Source organism: Melozone crissalis, unplaced genomic scaffold, assembly GCF_028551555.1.
Source record: "Melozone crissalis strain CALT ecotype California unplaced genomic scaffold, PUWL_Pcris_2 ptg000006l_1, whole genome shotgun sequence".
NCBI lineage: Eukaryota > Metazoa > Chordata > Aves > Passeriformes > Passerellidae > Melozone > Melozone crissalis.
Genome location: NW_026535784.1, coordinates 14,650,663 through 14,668,562, shown reverse-complemented (window position 1 = coordinate 14,668,562; position 17,900 = coordinate 14,650,663). Strand labels below are relative to the sequence as shown.

At 41.5% G+C, this 17,900-nt stretch overlaps 1 protein-coding gene across 1 annotated transcript; it reads left to right on the top strand.

The window, feature by feature from the left end:
• Window positions 1-7,790: 7,790 nt before the first annotated feature.
• Window positions 7,791-15,218, top strand: TNIP2 (TNFAIP3 interacting protein 2). Its single transcript, XM_054295610.1, has 6 exons — window positions 7,791-8,252; window positions 10,343-10,648; window positions 12,375-12,458; window positions 12,968-13,249; window positions 13,613-13,732; window positions 14,217-15,218. The coding sequence occupies exons 1-6, from the start codon at window positions 7,812-7,814 to the stop codon at window positions 14,496-14,498; spliced, it is 1,515 nt and encodes a 504-aa protein (XP_054151585.1). The 5' UTR covers window positions 7,791-7,811; the 3' UTR covers window positions 14,499-15,218.
• Window positions 15,219-17,900: the final 2,682 nt, after the last annotated feature.

Genomic DNA, 17,900 nt, shown 5'->3' with positions numbered 1-17,900 from the left:
AACAAGCCATTACTCAGAGGCTGTCTGGCCATTGGCTGGGGGTGGGAGGTGGTGAGCGATGCCTTCACATCAGTTCTTTGGTTTCTTTTTCTTTTCTCTGTTTAGTAACAGAGAAAACCTCAGCACACACGTTTTGCTTGCATTTGCCCCTCTGATTCTCTCTCCCCTGTGCTGGGGGGTCTCACCTGCCAGCTCACCCATCACACTCCTCCAGTACCTCTGGAAAGAAATAATGCCCTAAGCACAGCTTTCCTCTCAACAGCTAATCAATCATTTGGCTACTCTCACTATCACACAAGTGAACTCCTTTACTCCACTTCCTTTAAGTTTACAAGAAACCCTTAATTTTGCCTACAGGAAAGAACCATGAACCAAGATTCGGACTCATTATCTGGCAAATTCATAGCTTTTCTTTCATTCTGAGACACTTCCTGCATAGTTCACAGGAAATAAGAGATGGGGGTGATTGTGTTTCATTTTTTTTACAGCCATTGGGTCAGCTAATGGCCACACCATCATGTCAGAAATCTGATTTAAAAAAAAAACAAGGATTGGTTTTATCTCTAAGTCCCAGTATTGATGGTGCAAATGTCATATACAGATATAGCAGAAGCAAAGTTTGTAGGGAGAGACAGATAACTAATCTGAGGAAGTAGAGATCATCTCAAGAGGTCTTTGTTCTTTTTCCAGATACAGCAAAGGACCCAACAAAAACACCCATCCTCCAAATCTTCTCTTTTAACAACACCTCTGATTTTTTTTTTAAGGTGTAATTTCAGTAAATACAAGATTATGACAATATTATATTCTGCTCTCAGAGAAAAGGGAGTATTACCAAAGCTGGTTACATGAATATTGTGACTTTGGTGGAAATCTTGAAGTTGAAACCCACTGTTTCTGAAACCAGTGCTTTTAAAGGTGTCTATGTGTCTGCACACCCTGAAACTGGAGCATCACAATTACACTGTGTCTGACTTACTAACCCCCAAATGAGCCACTATGTAGAGTATTCCAGTGCAGAGAACATTTCTTATTTTGTTTATGCAAGGCCTAACAGAATTAACTTTCTCACAGCTGACTTCCAAGCATTTCAGTCATAAACAGATAAGTGGGTCAATTAAATGGCCATAATGGCTCATTCTGTTGAACCAGTTTGAAATCAAAACTTTCAGGTTTTCTCCAAAAATTAAGTAAGGATAAGCACAGACTGATGTGATCTTCATTCCATAGACCAAATACTTAATATTCTGCAGCTTTTTTGCCTTTAAGCCATCTACATCAATGTCATTATTGTCAGTACCAGAAGATTCACATGGCAAAGCAAATTAAGCTCTCACAAAACTTACTCAAGTCAAGCAGCACACTCAAGGGAAGAGACAGCAGCAATCAGTGTCAATCAATTCTTAAACTCACCCCTTTAGATGGTGGCATCTCTATTTGTTCAGTTAAATATATCAGTAGCTCTCATCAGAAACTTAAATGAAAACCATACATCTAGAATCCCCTGCAGTATCTCCTCCATAGCTTAGGGCAAGAAGAGAGTAAAGACTTTGCCAAACAGCCACCTACCCTAAAATGTACATTAATCAATAATAATCATAATATATTGCATAAATTTAATATAATTAATTGGAAAGAAACCCATTTAATTTAGAGCTAGAAAGATTTATTCCTGTAGACACAGGCATATTTCACTGTACCATGAGTGTAAATTCCTGTGGAGCTCAGACACATTCAGCCATGGAAACAGCTACAGTGGCTTTTTTTCCAGGAGTTATCACTTTGAAGAAATTATTTTTTCTTATGGTTTCCTGATTTTTATCTTCTACAATCCATACCTACTTGTGTGTCCACATTAAACTAATTATTGTGCTAAGGCTGAGAAGGTACTGGCATGCAGGCTCCTCAAAAATACTATTTTTCCACATTCCATTAATTCTGTTTGAGAGCAGAAATTGTCAAAATGCTCGTCTGCTTCAAGCATGACCAATGACTGAGAATATGCTTACTCTGGCTCATAACAAAAACAGGTTTGGACAAGAGCTGAAGTTTTCAGTAGCTGGTATCTACATGGCATTTATTCTTCACTTCAGTCTGAAAAACACTACATTGATGGCTTGAATTCAAAACTCTGCCGAAAACTGCTTTCCCCTTTCCTGCCAGGATGATTGAAGGATTTTCTGCTTTACACAACTGTGCTGTTTCTTGCCTCTGAACTGGACACTAATCAGAATTTTAGGAAATGTTGCCATTTCTGTGGAAGAAGAATGAGTGGTGTGGTAAGGACACTTCCACTTTCAAGTGCTAGTTGCTTAATTCTTCCCAACACTTCTTCTGTATTATAGTTCTGAAACTATTTCACCAGCTAGAGCCAAAGATGTTCTAAGAAGCATCCAATGTTTCTTTTTCCTGATTTAGAATTCTAGTAGAATTGAATTCCTACGTAACCATGATTTATTTTGTGGTTCCTGACAGTCTTAGGAAATCCTTTTTCCCCATCATCCTTTAAAACAAATGTATAAAAAAAGACATTTAAATCACATATTTATCTAACCAAACTCTAGAGGTCTGTTTGCTAAAAAGAAAGAGTTAAAGATCAAAAATGCTGAAACTGGTTTTGTTCTAGTTAGAATGAGCGGTTTTGAACAGAAACATCACGGACACCACTTTAGAAAGTTTCATTACAAAACATTAACATATCAAACAAATCTGCAAACAACTAAGTTTTTACCTGCAAACCTTTTGAACCTTTTGTTTCCAGTCTTGCAAGTGAATGCCAAGTTATTCAGAATTAATAATTTTATTTTTTTCCCCTTAAAATTGGCTGGCCTTTGAGGAAAGGTGAATAACAGAAACCAGAAAACTCACATCACTCTATATTAACCAAAGCAGAAAATCCATTTAATATATATATATAAAATCCACAAAAAGTCTGATTTTGGATCATATGCTAAGAGTTAGGAAAGTATTTCCTGCAGCACACAAAAATAATTTGTCTGCAGTATTTCAAATTTCAGATTTAGGGAAAGGTTTCCTATGACAACTACAAGCCAGCATATCCTGCACTGCTCAACAGGAATAAATAGATGTGGGCAAACCCCAAGGTTTTATCCAGAACAAGCTCAAAGAAGTAATTTGCTTTTAAGTAGGAGTGACCTAAGCTTGTGGGTAAAGAAACAGCCTCCACTTGTTGCACACTTAATGCACCAGAGAGCTTTTTACATTCTTGTAAATAGAATCACAGCTCAAAAATCAGTGACATCATGATAAGGGTTTCCAAAGAACCAAGAAAACTGCTTGAACTTCTCAGATCCAGGGGCAGCAGCAGCACTGCAATAAATTCCAGTCTGCAAGGTCAGACTGAGGCAACTGGTGCTATTGTGCCATGGGCAAACAGAAGAGAAATGCAAAAGTGAGACTGTGCAGGGGAAACTAAAGCAGGGCCTGAAACAGCTGAACACACAGACAGTGAGCACAGCAGGGTGAACTGAGCAAAGACCAAAGCACTGAGGAATAACAAAGCACAACAGAAAGCTCTTGCCTTGGCATGGACACAAACAGATCAAGGGCCTGGTGAGAGACCCATACCAGAGTGTACCCAGCTTATCTATCAACACCCATCAGGATGAGCCTGAACCAATTCTGTCCATATGAATGTGAAAGAAATACCTCTTAGGGAAAAGTGTTGGGACTGCTGGATCTGACCAACGTCATGGCTTTGTACAGCTCATCCTGGTTATTTCAGCCCTACCGTGACTAAGAACATGGGGCCCTGGGACTCAGCCCCCCTGCATCAAAACACTTTTGGTTTTTACATCCTCCAAAGGGCAAACCATGTAAAAACAAAACCAAAACAACAAGAACAACAATAGGAAAACCCCAACAAAACAAACAAACAACCCCCCCCACAAAAAACCAAACAACCCCCCCCCCGCCCCCCAAAAAAACCCAACAAACCCAACCCAAAGCCACCATCACCACCAAAGCAGGGGAAAGCCTTACATTAGAAATAAAGAGACCCCATTCTATTTCCCCAAGATAAACTAAATAGTTTCATGTGTGTAAACAGAAAACAAGACTGGAAAAGGAATGTTGTGCTCCAAGTCAGAGCCCCAGTGCACACAGATGGCCACATATGTACGTCACAGACATGAGTTCATCCAGTTTTGGGAATCCTGGCAGCCCTCAGGCCAACCTCTCAGGGACTGTCATTGCAGCAGTAAAACATGTTGATCATTATCTCATCAGAACATCCAATACAGGGATGTATAGAAAGGATGTTTAGTCCTGCCCATGGAAGGAGTGTAAACATGCCTGCAGCTCACAATTACTGTTGATCTATGAGTCACAAAAGCCTCAACACTTCAGTTGTTCAGCATGAAAATCAGATTTTTGGACACACACAGAGATTTCTGGCAGCACCTTATGTAGCAGGGAGTATGTCAGATAATTTTACAGGTTATTTCCCCCCCTTTTGCACTGCATGAGCAAAAGGAAATGTGAACTCATTGCTTTTTTTTCAGCCTACAGCAGCCAGAGGATCACCTACTAATTTCTAATTAGTTCTAATTAGTCACCTCAAGGCAATTCCAACAGTTTTTAAGTATCATTATGTCACAACTTACCCTCCAGTACAATTAGTGGTGACTTAAGACCATGGGGTAGATGAATGACATCTGGAGCTCACAAGTGAAACATACAATTTCTTACAAATTGAGTAGAGGTGACTTTAGAAAATGACAGAACCTCCCAATATGTTGTAGAGTCTTGTCAACAGAGAATTACTCTTTTAAATACAAAGATTTACAAGATTTTCTCTAAAGTTACAGAAACAGAACATTTAGAGGAATTATTCTTACCCCCTCGACAAATAATTCATGCTTAAAAATGAAAATTTAAATATATGTACATTTATGAACCCTTCACTAATCTAACCATACTGTTCACCTTCCTTTCTTTCTGCTTTCCTAGGAGCAGCTTCACTTTCTTTTTGTTTCTAGGCAGTATCTAATCCCTTTTTTCCATGCACTCTGTGATGAATCTCATATATGATGGTAAGTTGTGATGTGGACAGAATTACTTATTCAAAACAGCTTTGTTAAGAGTTCTTTAACAAAATCCGAGGTTAAATTTTTCCCACATGGGTTTAATCACATCCATCCTGTTACACCCTACTGAGAAAGAATTAAAGTGACCTTCACCTTATATATCATGTTGAAACCAGTACAGTATGGAAAATAAACTTTCTTTTCTTTATATCAAGTCGTGCAGAGCATACCTCCTGTTCACACAGTACTTAATAAGCCCTCAGGATTGTGCAACCCCAAAAAGAACAAGTGTGCCACAGCACAAAGCAGCTGCTTATCAACAAACTGGGTAAGAGTGCAGGAGAGGCAATCCAGGAAAAGCCAGGTGCTAGAAGCACAGCAAGATGTGACTCATTCTTTGGCAGCAGCTCCTTTGACTGAATTCCCAGGAATTCCTCTGTATTTCAGAAGTGACAAAAGGAAACAGTCATCTCAGGGCATTCCCAAGGACACGAGGGATCAGTTTCTTACTCAGCACTTACGCAGGTCAAATTTCCCTGGAGTCACTGGTGTTTTCCTTCATCCAAGGCACGAGTAATTTCAAATTTTCAGTCATGCTCTATTTTAACGTACTAACACAATACTACAAATGTAACTGTATTATAAAGGATTCTATTTTGCAGTTAACTAAATTCTCTGATGCTTTGCCTCATCTGCAAACATGGCATGGCTGAGTTTCCTTGTAGTTTGCTAATTAATTGGCAGGGAACCAAGCATTTATCCAGTACCGGGGCTTCATCATACGTTTCTACAAATCTTATACAAAAATATTTTGACAGTCAGCAAAAGCAATCTTGCTCCAAATCCTTCAGTTAGCTCTGACTGTAACACAATAATGAAAATGTAACATGAAGTTTTATGTGGTTTTTTTTCACTTTTCTTTATAATGTATATGAAAATGACAAAGCATAGGTATTTTAAAGCAGGAACTTTACTTTCTTCACACCAAAATCAGTGTCTTAAGGCTGTAGAATATAACTTTATACAAGTAAAATATAAAAAATTATATTCCCTCAACTTCCACACATTTTTCATTGTCCTAAATCATTCGATATTTACAGTATTAGATGAAATAGCAAATATGCCAGGGACCTGTCACATAAACAAGTGCTTTACCCTTTTCTGTCACACAAGGTCTTCTGTGAAATAAACTTCTATAAAATTCAGTTATATTTTCAGAAGCAGCTTAGCTAACAGACTGTTTTGAATTTATTACTCCTAATTCTTACTAGAATAATTAAGGTGACAAAGTAATGACCTTCCTCCTCAAAGAGCTTGACTGAATCACAGGATAATTCATGTTAAGAGGAACCTCAGGAGGTCTTTAGCCATCACCAGGGTGACTGACAGTCTCAACTTTGAAGTTCACCATCTTTTCCTTTCATCATGTTCCCATTCCTGTAAATTATTCACTGGTGTCTTTTTATCCTGAGACCTGCTAACACAGGAGGCTGCTCTCTATCACATTGTCTAAAGTCTCCTCTCTTTGCTGCCACCACCAGCAGCATATGGTGATTTTCACTTGCTGTATTTCAGGCACTTAGGTCAGACACATCTCCCGTGGCTTGTGCACACATGGAGCTTTGTGTTGTACACGTTATGATACGCATGCATACTCATACACACAATAAATACTATTGCAAATAATAACCAAATGTAACCTGGGACTCACTTTTGTACTGGTTTAAGGCTCTTTCCTCCCACTTAGTTCCATCAGAATAGTAACATGGACATAACTAAACCAATCCAAAATATGTCTTCTTTCAGTCCAGCTTTACCATACCCTACGAGAAATACTACACCAGTGTTACTCCCTGACAGTGATATTGATTAACAAGTTCTGTCTCTATGCTGCCAATAAAAAAGTTCTCCGCCATACGGCAGCCAGTGGGCAGCAGTTTATTCAGTGTCAAGCAGCTGCTTTTGCTCTCGTTAACTCACCCTGAGAGTATAAACACTGGCTGGTGATATAGATTTAGATGACCGAAGATTTTGGTGTGTTCGAGGTCTTTGCTAAGGAAGTTCCTCTTCCACACCTGCCCAGGTCCGGGGCTTGCGAGGGGGACGGGCTGCTCTGCCCGGGTGCGGAGCCATCCCCTCACACACCGCTGCAGACACAACCACCACAGGGAGGATTCCTGGGCCTTTCTTCTCCTGCTGCTGCCCCGGGGCCGGCGGAGCGGGGAGAGCCGAGAGCCCGGGGGTCGCCGCCAGCGGGGAAAGTCCCGCTCGGAGCCGGGAATTCCCGCAGCGGCGCCGGGAGGACGCGGCGCTCCGGGCCTTTCGCAACGCGGAGCCAGCGCCGCCCGCCAGCCCCGAGAGACCCTCGGTGAGCCAGGAGCCCCGCTCCCCGCAGCACCCCTCCCGCAGCCTCCGGCCCGCGTCCCCCCGCCCCGCTGGGACTTCCCCCGTGCCCCCGAGCCTCCCGCTCGCCCCCTGCCTCGCCCCCAGGTTTCTCCTCCCGCCCCCGGTGCCGGTTCTCCCGCTCGGCCCTGCCGGGGTTCCCCATGCAGCCCTGCCTCGGTGGCCGCATCCCGCGCGGGCCGGCCCTGCCGGGGTTCTCCCCCGAGGGCGGAGCTCGGCCCGGCCCGGCCCCACCCACAGAAAAAAGCGGCGGCACAGGCGGGCCCTGCGAGCCCTTAAAGGGAGCTGCTGCCGCCTCCCCTGGCGGGGAAGGCGGAAGAGCGAAGCCGCTGCCTTGGTTGTGCTGCGCTGCCGGGTTTTATGCACCTGTCTGGGCTCCTACTCGCCCTGGAGAAGGAACAGAAGGGAGCTACCCCGGCCATGTGCTCGGTAAGCGAGGCCGGTAGCACAGACCCCCTGGTGACCCGTTTCAGGCAGGTGGAGGAGACGCTGGAGAAGCTGCACCGGGAGAACAGGAGCTTGAAGAATAAAGTGCCTCGGTACAACGCGCTCTGCACCTTGTACCACGAGTCCGCGCAGCAGCTGAAGCACCTCCAGCTGCAGCTGGCGACCAAGGAGGCGACGATCCGGGAGCTGCGGGGCAGCCTGGCCCGGCAGCGGCAGCCTGGCCCGGCGGCGGGCGGGGATGCGGCGGCGGGCGCGGAGCCGGCCCGCTCGCTGGTGGAGAGCCTGCTGGAGCAGCTGGAGCAGGCCCGCGACAGCGAGCGGCTCTCGGCGCGGAGAGCGGAGACGCTGAGCCAGGTACAGCCGCGGGCGCGCAGGGAGCGCAGCATCAGCGGCGCCTTGCCTTCCCTCGGGAGCGGTGCAGCATCAGCAGCGCCTTTCCGCGCTTTTCCCTCCCTCGGGAGCGCGGTGCGGGCGGAGGGTGCGGGCGTTCTTCCCGAGTTCTGCCCCCGCAGCGCTCCTGATGCGGCGAGCGGCTGCGGGCGGCGCTGGCAGCGAGGGCTGGAGCCCCTTGGAGCGATGCCCGCTCCATCGCCGGGTGCCCGAAGCAACTCGTTTGTGTCCAAAGGTGGCGCCCCCTGCGTTCACTTCCAAAAGGCAAACGATAAAATCCTAAACCAAAAACTTAGCAGGACACTATAGATCTTCATGCAACTGTTTCCATAAGGAGAAAGAACATTAGTAAAAACCTCCCTGAATTTATTAGATATTCAGCTGATGCCACGAATTTTTCTATTACAGTGTTTTGTTTGAAGTGCTCTTAAAAATGGATTTTTGTATTGACAGTGAGGTAGGACGTTCATATTTGAAGAAGTAACTGAGAAGTTGGGAGAGATAGATTAGGGAAATCAGTATCTTTCTTGAAAGAAAAAAACCTGAAAACTGCATCCCTCCCCATCCAGCACAAGTGCTGTTTTGGTTATTGTCATTAAGAGTTTCCCAGGTTCAGTCTGAAATTCTCAAAGATTTTTACAGCATTTATTTCTAGATGAAGCTGTAATTTCCAAACTGAGCAGCAGTAGTTAAAACTGAAACAACTGTTTTTGTCATAAGTAATCTCTTGACCTAATGCTTATACAAAACATTTTCCATATATGACACTCACCTAAAATACATATTAAAAAGTTAATGTTTGGAAATTTGTTATAAGAGATGATCTCACTGACACTTTGCAGACAGATGATAAACCTATGGTATCTGAACATATTTGAAAGGCTGGTGCAGAATATCCTTAAAGGGGAAGTTTAGCATTCATCATGAAGCTAAAGAATGTAAATGTCAGTAATAAGAACAAGTGCTGTTTATCTATGTCAGATGTTAATGTTTATTTCTTGAAAGAATACAATGCTATGCCCAGTCAGATCACTGAAATAATTGGCACTAAATAATAACCAAATAAAAAAGACATTTTTGTGAAGCCAGAGGCCAGTGTTCTGGCAAAGAGTGTTCCCAGTGATTTACAGCTCTATCAGCACTCCTGAGAACTGGAGTGGTAGAGCTGGGATAGGAGCTGTCTATTGGTCTGCACTGGCACCCAGAGATCCTTGATTCTGGAGGAGCAGTGCTGCAGACGTTTCTAGTGCCTGCATCTTGAGGGTGTGTAAAAACCACCCTGTTTGTTTACAAAGCCAGAACCAGTGCCTTTCAGTGCATGGAGCTACAGGTGGTTTGCAAACCTCTTCCTTCCCAAAACACCTGCAGAGATGTTAGTGCAGTGTGGATGATCCCACAGAGCTCCCAACAGGACAAGGAGATGCAGAAACAAGTACACAGTTGTTTTCTAGGGGTGTGTCAGACCCCCTTGTGTATCCGGGAGTCAGCTGTGCCCAAACTAGAGCCACTGCTGCCACATGGATTTTATTTTCTGCTTGTTTGTCTTTACCTTACCATTCCCATCCTTTCCTAGGTGGAAAAGTTGCTCTGTTTTGTCCTTGTGACAGTGCCAGGCAGTGAATACACCTCACTGAATTTGATGACTTAACAGTTCCTTTTTTCTTTTGAGGAAAATCTCTATTATATGGTAGTTTAGTGTATAGGACCTGTAAGTATTTTTCAGTCTCCACAGTTATTAATCTTAAATTAGTTTGTTTCTTGTTTTTGTTGCTGCTGTATAGTCATAAAATCTTCCTGAATTTTTGCTGCTTGTTCCTCCATTCTACTGATTAGAAAGTGTTTGCATGGCTGCCTGAGCAGTTCTTGATTGATTGATCCAAGAGTTCCAAGGTCTTGTGAACATACAGAAATGAAATGGATTTGATCTACTTTTTAAGTACTTTGCAATGAGTGCAGGAGCAATAAGGAATTACTGCAATATTGAAGTCTAAGATGTATTTTGGCTTTTGACTTTATTTTGCTTTTAAGTAACTTCCCCTCCTCCCTCTGTTTAGGAAGTGCAGAAGTTGAATCAGCAGCTAGAGGAGAAAAATGGAGAGATACAGCAGATGATAAATCAGCCTCCATATGAAAAGGAGAGAGAAATCTTACGACTGCAGAAGACTCTGGCAGAGAGGGAGAAGGCTCAGGCCACCAGTGATGTTTTGTGCCGTTCACTCACTGATGAAACTCACCAGCTTCAACGCAAATTAGCGTCCACAGCAGAAATGTGCCAACATCTGGCAAAATGTCTAGAAGAGAAGCAAAGAAAAGAGAAGGGGAATTCAGATGACCAGATACCTACAGAAAGATCTAATCAGGTATTCTTAACAGCTACTGTGTGGGTCTTTGAAGTCTTATTAGCTTCCGAGATGTTAATTACAGTATGACAGGTGTAACTGGGGAATGGTGAGAACGGCCCTTTAAATAATTTCATGTAGGGTGTTAAGACTGCCATGGCAATGGTAAATAATTCTGTGTATCTGAAATTCAGGATAGAAGCAGTTGTCTACCCCTTCACTTTTGTCCATCTCATCATCAGAGGCTTTTTTTGGAGAGGAGAAGAACTTGAGAGGTTTTGTCCAACCTCAGCAATTCCATGATCACAGTTCTTCCCTCAATACACAGGAGACAGTACCTACCTTATACCACTCCTGCTTCTGTGCAGCACTAGATGGTGCTGTGATTTTGAAGCCTATCTCTCCTGATTGCTTGTTTAAGTATCAAAATCACAGAAAAAAGTAGAGATATTTCAAATTAGTTTTTATATTAAGAACTCTGTAACATGTGGTCTTGGATCAGGATTTGGCTTTGCACACGTAGTATAGCCCTAAAGAAAGTTGGTTAGTGGAATATGAGTCAAGGTGTCCTACCTTTTTTTTTTGCTCTGGGATTCCCCCTGGCCTCTGAGTGCAGGGCAATGCTTCTCTTCATGTTTAAAAAAATGTTTAAAAAAATTGGAATGTTTTAAAAAAAAGCTTCATAACAGGACAGTGTCAGAAGTGCTACTGCAGGGCACAAAGAAACACCTGGATTTTGGTATACTTTGCTAATGGCTGTTGAGGCTTCAGTAAAAGTTCTCAGTGTGGGGTAAGGGTAGATCATTGTTCTGTTGTTGCAGAAGTCCTGACGGCTGAGAGTCATTCATTAAACATTCATTAAAATGAGGTAATTCATTAAAACACCATAAGGAAATAACAGCAGTGCTGCCTCTAGTAACAGATCGGAGCAGTGAGTAGGGTGCTACAGACAGTTCTCACAAAAATGAATAATTCTGACTTGGGCTGTTAGTGCTACACTGTGGTAATGCTGTTTTCCGCATGAGCACTCATCTGTGCTGTTGTGATGAACTCTATGCATACCCATGTCTGCTTTATCAAACATCCCAGAAGTGCTTCCAAAGAAAACTTACATTAAAGTTACCTGTAAGAAATAGGGGTTGAGTAGATAGAAGAAAAAATGACTTTTTAAGGGACTTGAAGCATTTGGCATTATCATATTTAACATGTAATTGATAGACAGGAAGCTTGATTGACTTTGATATATGCAATAAGAAGCTAACCTTGTACAGTGGGGACTTCCCTGTTGAAGAGGAGAAATTTCAGATGCCATTACTAGCTGATTCTAGGGAATTTTACACAAAAGTGTTCTATATTACTCACGTACACCGGGGTTTTTTTAAGCAGATGTCACAACTGTAAAAAAGAGGTATCATTTTAGTCAATTATTTAGCAAGCAGGGTTTTTTCCCCTCAGTAATTTCTTCCTAGTACTGCCCAAAATTGACAGTAATAACAAAGCAAGATGAAGGCATATCTGTGCCTTTGTCATGTGTTCTCCCACTCCAGACAAGTAGTTTTGTGTAAACTCTTAAACATGTTGTCATGAGGTCTATTTAATAGCAGTACCAAGGTCATAAAAACCTAGATGTATGTCATTACACATCCCATAAAAAAAAAAAAAAGATTACTTCCAGTTAACAGCACAGCCAAACAGCATCTGAGATTTTTATGTTAAAGTAACACCTAACTTTATCTGAAAATTACAGCTTTTAGACAATGAAACTTCACTTCAGTCTCTTATCTGCAACTTACAAGAGGAAAACAGGATGTTAAAACAAAAAGTAGCTCACGTGAGTACTTTCATTTTGTTACAGATTAATATTTGCTAAGTATTTTGTATTAGAGTAAATTTGGAATAGATAAATCTGGTTAATCTAATTGCATGGCAATAACAAAGCAAGACAGTTTTTCTTAGTCCTTTCAACATGGCACATAGTTTTGGTTCCCTTAGTTAAGAATAACTTATTACATAATTTCAAGCACACTGGATTTTTATTGTTAAAAAATACAGTGCAGAGCAGAAGAAAATGTTCATGTTCCTTCTGTGGATCAGTATTCCACCCCAGAAGAACAGCACTAGGCCCACTAGACCCTTCCCTTTCCACATTATTTAATATTGTCCCTTTGGACTGGGAGATGGGAAGGCTGGGAGATTGTGAAGAGTCTGCACAATCATCTCCTGCTCTCCCGTACAGTGACTTACCCTCAGGGGTGGAGTCTGGTCCTGCAATTCTAGACAGCTTATGAAAGCCTGGAAGTTTGTGTCTCCCTATTCTTCATATCCTGGATGAACTTTCAGGTGGAAGATTTAAATGCAAAATGGCAGAAGTACGACGCGAGCAGGGACGAGTACGTGAAGCGACTGCACCTGCAGCTGAAGGAGATGAAGTCCCAGCTGGAGCAGCACCACGGAGGAGCTCCAGCACAAAGGAATTCTGACCTGATGCACAAGGAGATCTTCCGGTTAAACAAACTACTGGAAGAGAAAATGAATGAGTGCATAAAAACCAAGAGAGAGCTGGAAGACATGAAGAAGGCTTGTGAAGGAGATCATGAGCGAATACAAATGCTGGAGCAACAGGTCACTGTGTTTCTTTTTCCTACACATGGGAATTCTTAGTTTCTTCCCAGACCACTAAAGTCCAAGGGGAAAAAGGCATTTTCTTTTTTGGACATTTGCGTATCTGTGCACATTTGGCTATACAGATACTTAACACCACAGATTTAAAGGAAACTCACTACTTAAAGAACTCCATGCAGTTCTGCTGGCCTTAACACAGAATATGAAAGATCTGTAAAAGAAATACAAATACCTTTGAAATGCACATACAATAGAGAATACCGATATTCTGGGAATAAGTAATAAAGGAATCAGTCTCAGCTTTCCAATCTAACCTGCCAATGCTCTAATGTATAAAATATTAAAATAAAAATTCTATTTCAGGTCCTGGTTTATAAAGACGATTTCACATCTGAGAGATCAGACAGAGAACGAGCGCAGAGTAAAATACAAGAACTTCAGGCAGAAGTTGCATGTCTGCAACACCAGCTAGCAAGAAGACAGGTAAGTAAAGCAGCATGTTGCTTCTTTAGTTTAAGCATGCCAAGAGAATTTGGGACTAAAATATACTTCTAAATATATTTTTAAAATATCTTAGTATTTCTAAAACAGTTTCAGCAGCTATCAAAAACTTTGATTGTTTCATAGTCAGTTCTGGTGGAGATGCTTCCCAGTTCAGATGTAATACCCCTTTCCAGTCCCTTTTTTCTTCTGCTTTTGGATCAACATTGGAAAGGTGAATTCTTAGAAGGTACAGGACAGCCATGACTCTTGACATCTTTAAATTAGCACACTGGTTGTATTCTGTGTTTTCTACAAACCTTCTTTACAACAATATTAATACCACTGCAAAAACTGATTAATAATTTATTTACAAGTCCTCAGATAAATATTTGAGTGGTGTTTCAGATCAAGGTGATAAAATATCACCCGTTAAAAAAAGTATTTTTCTTGCATCTTTTTCAAGAGCTCTTTTTCGTCTTTCTAGGACTCCAGAGACACAAGCAGTCATTTCAGAGTTCACGCTGGTAACCAAAATCATTTGTTTGTTCAGACAAATGTGGAACACCTACGAGGCAACAGCCCAGGCCAGACAGGGAAGAGAAGAACAAACTCACAGTCTGAACAAGCTTCTCCTCCTGGGGACAATGGAAACTTGGGATCTGAAGGCAGGGCACAGGGTGAACTCAGATGCCCTCACTGCATGAGGTTTTTCAGTGATGAACTTGGTGATGAATTCCTCAAGCACGTTGCTGAATGTTGTCAGTGACCACAGGATGTGAGGGGTGTAAGTCAATAAATCACTACTTTTATAGACGTAAAACTTGCTCTATACATGTATCTCCTACAGGCCTAAAACAGAGTAATTCAAATGGAGAGCTCTGGGGAATTAGGAGGATGAACAATATCTACCTCTTACTTGATTTTGCCTTCTCTTGGACTGTGTGAAAGGCTTCAAGAGAAAGCAAAGTGTTTTTCTGAAGAACTATTTTTGACAGCTACAAGGAAAGCAAGTGTAATGGAGATTCTACTACAAACTAAACTGAAACCTACAGTGGTAGTTTAGCTTCAGAGTGCAGCTTGACTTTATTTGGGTCTAATTCTCTACCACAGTCTGATGGCTTGTGAGAAAAATTACTGAACTTGAAATTTTCCTCCTCTTCCAAAAAATGTAGGCTGAAGAACAGGAAGGAATATTTTGGCAGAAGATAGGAAAAATCTTATTGTGCTTTATCTGGATTAAAAGCGAAAGTATTTTCTTGACTCTTGAGGCTGAACTTTCAAACATCTCATCCGAAAATCCTTCTGTTTAACTGAAATCAGAAGAAGTGAAGAAAACATAAAAGGGCTGGTTATTGACTAAAACTAGCCTGTCTTTTTTGCACAGAAACAAGGTACAGGGATATTTATATTGTCTGTGCCATAAATATCTGTCCTACAGATTTGTGAATGGATATTTGTGTAATTATTGTCTGTATTCCTATTTGACCTAAGGATTATTTTTATAATAAAAGTGATTCTGCATTTGCTTTACTACAAAAGGGGTCCAAAAAATCTCTTTTGGTGTAAGTATTTAAATGTGAAATAGTGAACTATACTAAGGGCTAATTAAATGTCATGGTTTCAGGTATGAGTTATTTCATTACTTTAGTGATAACCAGCTTCTCAGACTATTTTCAAATGTGTTGAAAAAAAAATCTCTCCTCATCTCTGAGCGAAAGATTGACATTTCAGAGGCACAGGAACACATTTAACCCCCTACCCTGCCACACACATGTGACTATGCCAATGCTAACTTAAAATTTCTTCTTATCCTGTCTGCACTTGAGAGAGCTTCAACAAATAGCAGAGGACTGTTTTGAGAAGGAATATCAGCAATTAATTAAAGTGTACAAATATAAGAGTGCCACAGGTTTTTGCAGCTTAGCTCCAGGTGAAGCTGAAATTGTTTTCTCACTGTGTCAGAGCAAGAGTTAAGGATGGGACAGAAAGTAAAGGCCTAGTGCAACCATGGCACTTCATAATTAAAGAAAACTCACTTTGTGTAACAACTTTTGTCTTCTGCTTTGCTTCAGTCCACATTCCACATTTGAAAAGGAATGTGGATTGTTTTTCTGGCTATTTCCTTTTTGGGATCCTGTTGCAGCCCCAGAGGAAGATGGTGGTTTATGCCACTCTTATCTTAGGTGGGATATTACCAAAAGCAATGCCTGGGCCCTTGCATGCAGCAATGGTTACTTTTAATCTAATCTACAGCTGACTGCAATCCTGTCATTCACTTCCAGCTTGTTCTTCCCAACACAACATGCACAAACACGCAGAAAGTTTTGGGATTTTTTTTTTAGTGACCATTTTTTACATTGCCTTTTAAGGTCTTAGAGATCAGATGCAGCCAAGAGAATATAAGCTGAGAAACATGATTAAACTTCCTGTGGCATAAGCTAATCTTACTTTTTTGACAGTTATCATTAAACAAGCCTGGTTTAGAGCTTCAGTGTTTATCGGTATGATAATGCCAGTGATTGATACAGCAAAAGAGGGACTTGAGTTTTGTACTGATTCACACTAGAACACTTAAGAAAACAGAACAGAAAAGTAAGTTTGGTCTTGGCAGAACCTTTTTTTAATTGCCTTGAGATGATGACTGCTTTAATATGTATCCAAGGGAGAAATCTGCTATAGGTTTCCATATGTTAATCCCTGTGGGAATACTTGGATAGACTGACCTACAATAAGAAATAATAATTTCTAATAAGAAATAGATACAGGAATTAGATAGGAGAATGCGCACTACACAAAAAATTAATAATGCCTAGTCTTGTGGATTTAAATTCTGTGAATTAGTCCCTAGTCAAAGCAGAGGTTAGTTTCACACTAATCCTGGGAAAGGAGAGTACTTCAGAGCTGGGAAACTTGGATATACCTCCAGCAAAGACAACACTGGACCAACAACAAACCAAACCAGGTAAAGTTACAGATCAAGCACAGATTACAGCTACCACATACAATAATAAGAGCAATAAATGAGGACTGGCATTTGACTACCTGTGACATAAATCTAGGACAGATCTGCTGGTTTTCTGTATAAAAATGTTTCTCCTCAGAGCTGTTTGACTTTACCTCTACTGAGGTTTTTGGTTCCCCCCCCACCTCCAAGCTGGTAAAAAGCATGACTGTTTCTTGTTCTGGCTTAACCAAGAAATGTTACACTATAAAGAACTGCCACTGTCTTACATGCAAATATTTGCTTCAGATTGTGAGCCATAAACTATTGCTCCTAAGAAAAGTTGTCTGTTACGCAGTGCTTTGACTTTTACACCAAATTCACTGGTAGGTCTCTTGATAAAACACTGCAAAGTCTTTACCTGCCCCCTCCTCACCAAGCAAAGCATACACACCAAGGCATCCCCAGCAACTGCCACCAGCCCCTACCTTCACCAGCCACATTTCTCAGCTTGCAGACAAGAATGCATAAAACCTGTCAGCTCCACTCTCCCAACACTCAAGTCAAAGTGGCTGTGAATTTCCAGCACTTTTGAACTCTTTAAATTAAGAAAAGCTCCTTCTGGCCTCACATCACACTGGTGCTCTTTTCTTGTTGGATGGTTGTCCAAACAGAGTGTCTTGCTTGGTTGAATAGCAACAAGAACCCAGTCCCTTTCCTAAAAGAAAGCAATAAAGGCATAATGAGTAAGAAAGCAACTGCATGCAGTGAAAGGAGCTTCAGTAGCATAAACTTTGTGAACTTTCATTATCCATTTGTACTACACTTGTTCACTGAAACACATCATCTGTAAAACTGCAGAAAGACATCCTCACACAAGAGACTCTTGAAATCATACAGAAAAACTGTCTGACTGTATGGATGGGGCTCAGTTCCTCATTAGCTGTATTAGTAATAAAGGCACCCAAGAGAAGTAAATCCTGTTTTCAGGCAAAGTTAATGCCTGTTTAGGCTTCTGTACATCTCTCATTCAGAGCCCTGCCTGTAGTGCAGTGGCATGCCAATACGAGACAGAAGGCAGACAGAGACACTGCAGTTCCACAGAGGCTGAGAGCAGGCAGGATAACTGCCTATTCTGGGACTTGGAGGAATGTGTCTTAACACACCAACAGCTGCCAAGAGGGATTTGTCCAATTACCTTCATGATTAGTCTCTTCTCTTAAAATT